General features: G+C 46.9%; 1 protein-coding gene across 5 annotated transcripts in view; it reads left to right on the forward strand.

The window, feature by feature from the left end:
* The first annotated feature begins 460 nt into the window (after positions 1 to 460).
* The window catches only part of LOC103052848 (pre-mRNA 3'-end-processing factor FIP1-like), a 34,088-nt gene continuing 22,521 nt past the window's right edge, over positions 461 to 12,027 (forward strand). For 2 of the 5 annotated variants that reach the window (XM_088129270.1, XM_088129271.1), the window contains exons 1-6: positions 461 to 817; positions 1,471 to 1,814; positions 2,492 to 2,559; positions 7,425 to 7,461; positions 7,993 to 8,074; positions 11,388 to 11,488. In XM_088129270.1, coding sequence (XP_087985396.1) covers positions 1,729 to 1,814; positions 2,492 to 2,559; positions 7,425 to 7,461; positions 7,993 to 8,074; positions 11,388 to 11,488 — 374 coding nt within the window. In that variant the 5' untranslated portion in view covers positions 461 to 817; positions 1,471 to 1,728. The remainder of the gene's footprint in view (positions 818 to 1,470; positions 1,815 to 2,491; positions 2,560 to 7,424; positions 7,462 to 7,992; positions 8,075 to 11,387; positions 11,489 to 12,027) is intronic. The other 3 variants (XM_088129272.1, XM_088129273.1, XM_088129274.1) reach the window with 2 other exon arrangements.

Consider the following 12,027-nt stretch of genomic DNA (forward strand, 5'->3'; position numbering starts at 1 on the left):
CTCCGTCCGCCCTCCCTGGCCGGGTTCGCACGACGCAAGGCCACATTTGACACGAGCGAGGGGCGCGAACGGACCCACGAAATGAGTTGACGCGTGGGCACGCCGTGGGAACCCAGAAACCCGGCTCCACGGCGCGAGCTGGGCAGGCGACCCCAGCCTTGCAGCCCGCCCCCTCCACCCTGCCGCGGGCGCGGCGGAGACCCCGATTGACCCACCTGGCCCGCGGGAGCCCGAGGGGCGTCCCTGCCGCGCCCTCCCGCCCCCAAGCCGCCTGCGAGCCCGCCGCGGGGCCGGGGCCGGGGCGCTTTCGCCGAGGCCGGCTCTCCTCCGTCTCGGGGCGCCTCCGCCGGGGCCGGGGCCGGGGCTGGGGCTGGGGCCGGGCTGGCGGCGCGCTCCGCCCGCCTGGTGTCCGCGGGGCGCTAGGACCTGGCCGCTGCTCTCGCTGCAGGAGCCGCCGCCGCGGCCGCCGCCGCCGCCACCTCCTCCTCCTTCTCCCGGCCTGGGCGCCGCCGGCTGCGGCTCCCCCGCCGGAGCTCGGCTCTTTCTGCGGCGAGCGCGCGCCCCGCGGCTCCCGCGCCTCGGGAGCAGCCCCGGCAGGGCAGGGCAGGGCAGGGCAGGATGGCGGCGGCGGCGCTTTAGCCCGGCCGGAGCCGCCGCACCGAGCGCTCCGCGGGCGGGATGCAGCCGCGGCGGCTCTGAGCCGGGGCCGGCAGGGAGCGGCCTCGCGCGCATCCGCGGCCCGCCATGGCCACCGAGCTGGAGCCCGCGGCCGTGCAGCTGGAGGCGGCCGAGGACGAGGAGCAGTGGCTGTACGGAGGTGGGTGCCGCCCGGCCGCCCGCGGAGGCGGCGAGGCTGCGGCGGCGCCCGGCTCGCCCGCTGGCAGGCGCCCGCCGCCCCCGGCTCCTTCGGGCCGGGGGCGCGCCCCGGAGAGTCGGCCGGCCGGGGGACGGAGCCCGGCTGGGCGCCGCGAGCGCGTGCTGCGCCCTGTGCGGCTCGCGTTCCGGCTGCGGCGCCCGCTCTGCCCCGGCTGCCGCGAGGACCGGACTGGGCGCGCGCGGCCGGCCGCCCCCCCACGCGCCCGCCGCAGCCCCCTCTGTGGGCGTTCGCAGGAAGGGCGGGCGGGGGCCTCAGCCCCCTCCTTCCCCCGCGCAGAGCGGCGCCGCCAGATGTGCAGGAGCGCGTGGGTCAGCCACCCTCCGACTCGGCCGGGGCCCTCCGAGCAAGGCGGGCGCCAGCCGCGGGGCAAAGGTTCACGCAGACGCTGCGGCCGCGGAGACCCCAAAGCACCGGGGAGGGCTGGGAAACTGTAGGGCAGCCCTGCAAGGTCGAAACGATGGGAAGGTGGGCGGGTGGGGAGGGCTGCGCCGGCTGCGGGGCTCCAGGCTCCGGAAGGTGGGAAGGGGGCAGGAGCAGACCGTAGCATTTCCCCTTTCTTTGATCACTTGGCGACTTTCCGTCTTGCCTTCCAGAAGAAGCGATGGTGGCTCGCACGACACCCACCCGGGTTGGGTTCGCACAGTGGGCCGGACTGCCTTTTCAGCCGGGGTGCTGGGTGATCCTGGCCTGGGTCTCGTGCTTGATGAAACCATGTTTCAGGGGACTCTGAGTCAGTGTGCTAAAGGAGGCAAAGAAAAACTCACCTGGAGTTAAGAAAGATTCTCCCCAAACCACTGGCACCGTCCAGGAACCGACTGAGGTTGATTACAACATCTGTCGGTTGTAGAGGAATGAAGAGGGAACCGGGTCCTGCCCCACGGAGGTTACAGTATAAATATGATAGGAAAGCAAGCACAGGGAAGACCGCCAATGGAAGGTGAGCTTCAACTCGAAGGGGTGGGCGGGGAACCTGCGTTCAGGTGGGTTGACACCTACCCAGGGTTAATCACAGCAGACAAGGAGGCTTGAGGAGAGACTTCCAAAAGCTTGGGGGAGGTTATAAGGAGGAATTTGGAGAGGTGGCTTGTCATGGAGGCAGTTCTAGGAATAAGGGGAAGCGAGGCCTAGTGGATGGTACCGTCACAGGGAACAGGAGAAGTTCAGGTGAGGGTCCTGGTTGGATCCTTCTGCCCAACTGCTTGTAAAATTGAGATGCCTGAAAAAAGAGGAAGATCCCTCTTCCAAGTAAGTAATTCAAAGAAAACCCGTGGTAGAACTAGGTATTTCAGAGCGTTGCTTGGAAGAGGCAGACTTGCGCTTGCCCAGAATGGGGTTGTAGAAGGGACAGCGTTTGAGATGAAACCAGATTGTGGACTTTCATGAGTGTCATTAAAAGAATGCTCATTTTCATTGTCATTTCTCCAGTACTGAGATTCAGGGAGAGCGGGCAAAAATTGGTATTCCTCCATTTTCGCATTGGATTAGCAACTGGAGGCCAGTGGGTGGTTTTTTGATACAGTGCCTTGGAACACAACACTACACCATGATTTAAAGTTCTGTGCACAAGCAAAAATAATAATAATGAGCAAGACTTTAGTTCTCTTCTTCTTGCAGGTACAGGAGAAGAAATAGTTGCATTTCATTTCTCCTGGCTGTTTGCTGGTTGTTCAGTACAAACCAAGGTTTGTGTTTTAAAAGGTAACACTTGCCAGTTGTTAATCCAGCTATCTGCAAACCTTGTATTGTTTGGCTGCCTTGTTAAAACTAGCTGGAGTTTCTATCAAGCCAGATTTCCTGGCTTGCATATAACCACCTTGCAACTGAATGGTTTTCCTATAATTTCCTTTTTTGCCCTTAAAACTAAACTCTGCTTTAGCATCATGCCTGAATACAGGCAGAGATTATATTTAGCCCTAATCAGCAAGCCAGTTGTCATTCAGTGCATTAATTCAGCAGCTGGAATATTAGATTAAGAACAGGGAACAAAAAGGTAATCCTTGTTTGATTGCAAGGCATTTCCTCTTCTTGGACTATTCAGTCCATGAGCCTTATCAGTCCCATAAGATTGTTGTGAGGATAGGCGGCTTTCGATTCTTGGTGGAAACATGCAGGAATCCCAGTCTTTCTTGGCCATTGCAGGGTTTGTAAAATTAGTGTAGCAAATTCCAGTCCTAGCATGCTGGTGTTTTGTTCTGCGTGTGAATAAATGGTTCAGAAGTAGCCTTGTTGAGCCATCTCTGCGGATCTAGCTGAGTTAGAGTTGCAGGGCTAAACCAACATGGATAAAATTGGATCATGGGATCAAGCTACGCAAGGATTGTAGGCTAAGGGACATGTTCCAGGATACTACTGTTTGTTTGTTTGTTTGTTTGTTTCCAAATAAGTATCTGCAGTGGCCATGTTTAATCAGTAGGCGAGTCATCTAAGAACATGGAGGACAAATTAATGTGGAAGATCAAATTAGAGTTTCCTGAGGCTGTGAATTACAAGTGTGCTTGACTGATTTTTAAGCTGTTTAGTTCCCAGATGTTACTGTGACAAAGAATAAGAATGAAACTAGTAAGGCTGCTCTGTCCCTTTCAGAAAAGTTGGCTTTATTAGGTTACAAACTGCTAACTCCTTACCTACCGGAAGTGCCTAAATAGTAGGACCTCCGTGAGACCTAAAATCTTCATCAGTCAATATTGTGGGTTGCCTGACATTCATCAAGGGTTGCTTTTTATGCTCTGTTTCTTAGCAACGTTATTTCAGACTTTAAAATTATTGATGGGATAGTCCTTAGTTAAAAGTAGTTAGCCAGGGGTTTGTAGACACATACCAAGAAAAAAGTATCCCGGTTTGTTTCCTTGGGTAGCGTAAGCCATAACAGAACTCTTAGATCAAGGTTCCTCAACCTCAGCAACTTTAAGATGGGTGGACTTCAACTCCATGCTGGCCGGGGGAATTCTGGGAGTTGAAGTCCACCCATCTTAAAGTTGCTGAGGTTGAGGAACCCTGTCTTAGATGGTATCAAAAATAACTCAGGCTAGGGAACAACTTCCTCTTCCTCTTCCTCAATGTGTTTAGATTATTATGGTGGAACAGCGTGTTGAAGCATTTTGGTTCCAGGTCTGTGTTAAAGGATTTTAAGGATTGAGTCATCAGGCCATAAGCTACTCTTGAGAAGATGCAACTGAACCCTTGGTTCTGTATATATGCCATCAACGCGGTTACCTTCCTTTTGAGGCATACATGCTTGAAATAAACAAAGATAGGTAACTGCACCCAAAATGAATTAATAGTACAATAAGAGCAAATCTCTCAGGCGAACTATTTAGACAGGCACAGCACTTAAGGAGAGAGGAACATATTGGGTAGAGGAAATGAACTCTCATACACGCCATCACCACCAAGAGTTGATCTTTTGCTTTCGTAGGCCATTCATCAGATCAGCACTAAAGGAAATGCCATTTCCTTGCCTTCTGCTTGATTGGAACGGTTACTCTTGTCCCTGTACGGTAGTGTGAGTTTTACTTTGCAAAAGTTTAAAGGAGTTGGCATTGCATACAGAGAGCGATTACCGATCCTACGCAAGGGAGGTGTGCTGATCCATTTGCAGACCCATAAACTATACAGTCAGCCTGCTAATGGGTGTATCAAAATAGGCCACAGATCGGAATTCATGCGCATCCTTTTTGCCCAGGAAATGTGATGTGTGAAGCACATTTGAGCTTGGCTTCCTCCCTGATTTCTCGTCTAAGCACAATAACCCTTTATGGGTGAGCTGTCTGCGGTTTGTCTGTCCTTGCACCTCAGAGTCAACATAGTCCAGGGACAGGTTCACAAGGATGATGACCGCTGGGCTCTGTTGCATTTGCTGCTGCAGAAAACTTCCCTGACTGTCCACCTGGAAATCTGCAGTTGGAAAAGCCTCAGTCCATCTCTCTGCTTGATGCAGGAATCCTAAAAAGCCTCTCCCCCAGAAGGCTGTCCAGGCTCTGTCCAAACACATCCAGCAAAAGGGAGCCTGCCGCTTCGCTTGCTCATTGCTTGGTTCTGCACCCAAACCGCTCTTCTCCCTTCTTATTGGAATGCTTTTCCAATATTCAACTGGAATTTGCTTTCTTGCAAATTATTGCAAGTATTATTCTGTCTCCTGATCTGAGACACGAGAGAAGAGCCTTGGTCATCTTGCTTACGGTGTTTGAATGCTATCATCGCTTCTCCAGTTGTCTTTTCTGAAGGCCAAATGTACCCAACTCTTTCCACCTCCCTTCCTAGGACTTGGTGGCTGGGGCTTGATCATCATCCTCCTCCTTCTTTCCAAGAGGCTTTTTGCTTTCCAGTCACACCAGCTAAACAGCAGAGACAAGCCAAGGATGCAGTGGTCTCCTCTCATGAGAATGCTCTCATGTCCTTATGTCCACTGTCCTTTGCATTTTTGTGGCATTTCCTTTTGGACTTCATCCTGGTCAGGAATTGCTTCATCTCTCCCGGAAGTTGTGTTCTGAGGTAATGGCTGAATTCTTTAGAACTTCATCCTGACCGAGCAATACTCTGCTGGGTCATTCTCACGTAGTTCCCCTGGCCAACAAGGCTTTTCAGCCAGGTTGGATATTCCTTTGGTGACCCCAAGGCTCAGTTGATGTTTAGGGAGGCCGAGAGTGCAGTAGGTGGATGTCATGCAAAATAGATGTCCCAGGGACGTAGCTGGGTCTGGATTTTCCGGCAAAGCTGTTTGTTTCGAATTCTTCTGTTTTTACTGTTTTTTGTTTTGTTTGTCACCCAGAGTCCGTCAGAGTCAGGCAGCTATAACAAATTTAAATAACAAATTTAAATAATAAAAAAGTTAAATAATAAAAACTTGTTGAGGACATCTCTTTAAGCTTCTCCCTTTTCTTTTGCTTCCCATTTCAAACTGACAAGCAAACTCTTGGTGGACATTTGGCAGTTGCATTGTCAAATTTCAGCCGCGCCATCCAAGGACTGCAAAATGTTGGTGCTGGAGAGTCTGGATTTGAAGCTTGTCCACCCCTGTGCTAATCAAGCCTGGATGCTAAATATAGTTACTCAGGATTAACTTAGCCATGATTTATGGAATTAACTCAATTTTCTGCATTGGCATGACACACTGAACCACAAATGAAGCACATAAGCTGGATTTGCACAACACAATAACTCTAAATGCAATTGATTTTATTGTTTTGGTGTGTTGTGTGAACAAGGAGAGCTTCTCTTGCCTGCACATAAGTCATCCCTGCTGATTTTCTGGAAATTGGTCAAAATGGAGCTTTCCCAGAGGGATTTTAAAACAAATTAATTCATTAACACAGTGCTAATTGTTATTAGGGTCCTCTTTTAATTTTAAATTAATGATCATTTTTATGGTTCTAGTATTTTAGTTTATATTGTTGTATTATGGATGCTTTATTTCTGTAAATTGTTGACAGTCATAAAAGGGGGTGACCTAAAAATCTAGCAAATAAACAAACCACTAAAGAATCACCAGAAAGAATCCTTTGGGTCTGTGGACATATTTCGTTTGGGAAGAACCAAGTGAAGACGGTTGCTGTTCCACAATACAGTTAGATATCTGCCTTAATGTGCTGCCTTAACAATGTGTTAAGACATACAAAAATTGCTTGCAGCCTATTATAGGTATGTTGTGTAGATTTTAAGAATCAAAGCATCTTTAAACCAGCCATGTCCATCCTGGGCATCTCCAGGAGTGTGGAGTTCAATTCCTAGAATCCTTTTCAAGGGTCATACTGGTTAATGCATTCTGGGAGTTGAAGATCTGTCCCTAGGGGCTGTTGTGTGATGGTAGGCTGCTTTACATTATTAAGATTTGTATGATGGATGGATGGATGGATGGATGGATGGATGGATGGATTTCAAATTTGGTCACCACCCATCTCACTAGGAAGAGATTGATAGAGATAGATGATAGATAGACGATAAGATAGACCTATATCATATCAACTCAGGAAGAGATGCACAACTATGTGGTGCCTCAACAAAAGCCAGGGTTTCTTCACTGAATGTGTTGTGGGGGGTTGAAACCATCCTAACATGGGAACCCATATGAGCTGGAAAGAAGGGAAGTGGGGGAGAATCCCACCAAGCTGATCTTGAAAAACTAAGCAAAAGATCATTAGGAAATCCTGGGGTAACTGGGAAGTAAATACAGCAAAATATCTTGGAAGAACGTAGTAGCAAAGCACTTCCATGTGCCTGTCAAGAAAGCTCCATGGAAATGTCCACAAAGTCATCAAGGGTTGGGTCAGCTCAAAGGAGACTTAAAGAAGAATTGGTGCTTGGGGGCCACAGTGGTTAGAAATAAAGAGACATAAACCAGGAAGAGGCAGAGTACAGTGACGGTCTGGGAAAGCAATTCTCCTTCTTACTTCTCTGTCCACATCCCAAACTCCTCCTCATATTCTATCATATTTGGTCAATAGGAACGCATGTCTTAAGGCTACACAGAGTTCTTTTTACAGATGTGGAATGGTTTATCTTTGCCTTTAATTAGTGTTTGTCTTTCTCCCTATTTTCTTTGTATTTTCAGATGACAATGGGAAGCCAGAAGATGGACCAATATCTGGGTAAATCTTCAAGTTTTTCATTCAGAGCCAAACATGTTTAGAGCAGGTGGCAGCCTTCTGTAACATGACGCACTTTGGATCTGCTGGACTTCAGTCTCCATAACACTTAGCAAGCTTTTGCCAAGCTTTCTGGAGATAGTTGAAAACTATAGGAGGGTAGTTCAACATTTCTGGAGCACATCAAGTTACGGAAGTCTGCATTAAATGTATAGCTTTGCCACTTTTGATTATTCCCAGGATCAAAGCCATTGCTTTACTGTTTTATTTGCATTTTATTCTTCTCATTTGGGGTTCTAAACTCTGCTTTTAGTCACATTTCTTTGTTATATATATAAAACAAAGTGACTTGAGTGTGCCAAGCATGACACTAGATGTTGACATCTGCAGGTGGAGGATCAATTGTCTTACTGATTGGTCAATGTAATCTGTATCTTATTGGCTGGAAAATCATTAGAAGTTGCAAATGGGAAACTTTGGGACACAGCCCTAAGAAATATGGGTTGTCCTTATTTTTGTGTTTACATTTATCAGACACACAGAATCTCATCCATTACAAGACATTCCTAAGGAGACCAGGATTGTTATCAGTGAAGACCAAGAACTCTTGCACCAAGTAAGTGATGCTCCTCAAGTAGAAAGTCTAGTACAGCCTTTCCCAATCACATATCTGCCAAATGTGTTGGGCTAGTCTTGTCCAGCATGGACAATAACTGTTTTGTTTTGTTTTTTCTGTTAAGGGCTGGCTGGATTCACAAGAGAAATCCATGGGGGGCTGTATGTCAATGATGAGCAGAGCTTAAATTAGCAATAGTTGGGACCTAAGCCCTCAAGTCCGGCTCTGCTGCTTCATTGTGGCAGGGGTGGGGTGATCCTGGGAGAGATGAGCAGAGACCACCGGGAGTGTATGCCAAAAATATAAAATTCATGCAGAGTCACCCACGGTGCGAAGATCACCCCAGCTGCCCAGCTAAAACAAGCAGGCTGTGATGGAATGTATCTACAAAGAGGAGAGTGATGTGAGAGAGCAAGGCTATCAGGAAGGAGAGGGTGCAATACAGTCCACAGGAGAAGCATGGGAAGCAAAAGAGGTTCAGGATAGCCACTCCCTAGAATCTCTCAGGGTATATCCACTTGTTGCAGTAGCGTAGATTTAATCTGGCAAGATTCTGTCTAGAAGGTGTAAGCGAATAAAGGAACTGAACTCGACTGTTTCACCGTTGTTCTTGGGCTGGGCCTGACGCAGGCACCTATACTGAGCAGAAGCAATAAAGGAAGATGCTGGAGGTAGATGATCACTTTAGTGAAAACGGCAAAGACATCATTTCATGCTGTGTTGGAGAAGGCAGTAGAAAATCATGTGGATATCTGAAGTGGTTTACAACTATTTCTCAACATGATATAATGAGTCTAGTTTTACATATTCAATTAATTATTTAATCAATGAAATAATGAATTTTAAATTTTATGACCATTGTAAATTATCTGTTTATTTACTGATAGTTTATTTGCCATCCACTGTCTTTTCTCACTTTCTTCTTTTTTCATTTATGTAGACATTCATTTTATTCCTTAATTTTTTTTAAATAAATAACTGAAAAAAAGAAAAAAGAAAACCACATGGATAGTCAGCATAAAATAATTGAGGATATAGTGCCAGGTGATGGCTCCTTCAGGTCAGATGACACTCAACATGCTACTGAGGAAGAGCTGAGAACCTTTTATAGTACTAATGGTGTTTATAACATGGCTAAATTAAAGCCTTCAGGGCATCTTTTTGCTGATGTTGCCACACAGGAAAAGAAAATACAAAGCAGCAAAGACAGAATTACAGTGGGATCATGGAATGTAAGAAGGATGAACATGGGAAAGCTCAGCCCAATGAAAGTTGACATGAATCAACTACATATTGACATCTCAGGCATCATACAATTTACTCTTCAGGGTACAAAGAACACAGAAAGAGCATCATTGCTTTCATAATCAAGAACAATGTGGCAAAGACAATATTTAGGTAGAGCGCAACCAACAACTGAATAACATCAATTAGACTTCATGGACAAACCTTTAATATGAGGATTAATCACACTTATGTTTCAACCACTGATGCAGAAGAAGAGGTAGTTGATAAAATTTATGGCGAAGGTTCAATTTGAAATTGATAGACCTTGCGAATAAGATGTGTTGCTTGTGGTTGGAGACTGGAATGCCAAGTCAGAAATGTGAGGAGGAGAATACAATTGAACTGTATGGCCTAGGAAACACAAATAAAATAGGAGAATGACTTATCAGCTTCTGCCAACCCAATGATTTCTTCATTACTAACAGTCTCCGAACAAAACCATGCCTGTATACATGGGCATCACTAGATGGAAAACACAGCAATCAAACTGACTATATTATTGGTACAAGGAAGTAGAAGAGCTCAGTTATAATAGCAAAGATATGGCCAGAACTGCTCGTGTGTCGAGCTAAAGTGGAAAAAGAAACCCAACTGGTTTCCATTATAGGATCTTGAACACATACCCACCATTTTCAAGGAGAACATCAGGAGTTGTTTTGAAATCCTGAACTTCATTGATAGAGAACCAGAGGAACTGTGGAATGGATTTAAAGTAACAAACGTGAAAAGACACTGCCAAAGATGAAGAAATAGAAGAAAGCAAACTGGATGACAGAACAAACCATGGAAATTCCCGAGAAGAGAAGAGAACAGGAGCCAAAGCTAAGAAAGACAAAGGCCTCTGAAAGGAAATTAAGAGTTCCAGAGAGCTGTTAGAAGAGACAAGAAGCAGTATTACAGCATCATCTGTAAAGACATTGAAGATGGAAACAGGCACTGAAAATGCAAATCATTTTCAAACTAGAGGGCTCCTCCAGGAGCTGTATATTTCTGTATATTTCTATTTCTTCATGCATTGTGGTAAGCCATCAGGCACAATTGACAGCTGTCATACAGCTCTTCCACCCATTGGCACAGGCAGATAGTGCTGATCCAGGGTGCCAGCTGACACACACAAGCCAACAACAGTTGTGGGTTGGTGTATAAGCCAACTGTTAAGCCCCATGCAGCTGGGCAAAATCAAAGAAGCAAGAACTACATGGTTTAGGAGGTTAGTTTAGGAAAAACAGAAAATCTTGGGACCTACAAGAGGACTTTCCTAGCCTTCTTTGTAGTGAATTCATTAAGGCAGAGTTGCTTTGAATATTTTGAAATGCTTCTTCCCACATTCCTTGCCACGTGGGTGGTGGTGTTATGAAATAAGCTGCCAGTGGACTTGCCTTCTGTACCTTGATTGTTTATGTCTAACCTTCCTTAGATTTCTTTCCCAGCCTCCCCACAATCTCTCACGTCAACCATTTAAGCCTGCACAGTAGCGCACCATTTGAAGGGGACAAGAATATGAATGGCAGGCAGCTGAACTAACCAGATACTGCCTTTGTGGGGGAAGGTGGGCCAGTGCCCCTCGTCAGTCAAGTGGGTTCAGTTGCTGTATCCCCCCAAAGTAGCATTTGACTAGTTCATCTTAGACGTCTTTGCTTTTTCTTCAATTAAAGAGATGTGTGGCTTCCACTGGGCAAACTGAAATAACTGGGAAGTCATTTCCATAGCTACTTTCCAAGGTGGTCTGGAGGACACTCTTTTGAAGGGAGACACTGCTCTTAAGCACCATATAAATACTTCTATCAGCAGTCGCCATTCCTATCAACCAACCGACCAATCCTCCTCCCCCCTTGCCCCAATTATTGTTGCATCAAGTAGAGACAGTCCTAAAATAAAAGGCTGAAAAAGATTGCTGCCCCCAGAACTCTTCATGGTTCATGGCTTAACTGAGATGAAGCTGAGAAGAAGAGAGAATGCAACGTGTCCCTAGTTCTAGAGGCTAATTTAGTTTCTCATGCTTGATGTGTTATTGTCTTTGCTGTAGACCATCCCTAGTGGGGAAGAGGAGGAGGAGGAGAGTGACAGTGACGATGATGACATTCGAGTCACGATTGGCAACATCAAGACTGGAGCCCCATCTTACATGTATGTGTTACATCCTCTCCCAAATCCTATTCTTTGCTTCATGCCATAATCATGCCAGCTTTGGGGGACCTACTGTGCTTTAATTCTCTTCCTGCTGGATCCCAAAAGTCAGTGAAACAGCTTTCAGTTAAACCAGAATGCCTCAATCTGGCACCATCCAGATGGGCAAGACCAACTCCCATAATTCCCAACAAGCTAAGACTTGTGGGCAGGGGTTGAAGCCCAACTGTAAGGAAGTTGACCAGCCCAAGCAGTGTTGTCTCTGTGGAGTCCTTGGGGCTCTCTGAGCTCAGAAAGCCCCAAGGACGCCACAGTTCAACCCTAAGCTACATATATTCTCTTCTAATGTTATCTCTGCAAAGAAGACTCTACTTGACCCCTTCTTCTGGGTCAGCTTGTCTGTTCAGAAGATTATTGGAACTACCCGCCGAGCCAATGGGACCCATTTTTTAAATTGCTTTTGTTGTTCAACTTGTACTGGTTGAAGACCCTCATAAAGATGATTGGAACTGAACCGTGTGAGATTGCCCAGAAATTGC

Source organism: Python bivittatus, unplaced genomic scaffold (genome assembly GCF_059951505.1).
Source record: "Python bivittatus isolate LINGU-HERP-01145 unplaced genomic scaffold, Pbiv_v1 ctg000790_np1212, whole genome shotgun sequence".
NCBI lineage: Eukaryota > Metazoa > Chordata > Lepidosauria > Squamata > Pythonidae > Python > Python bivittatus.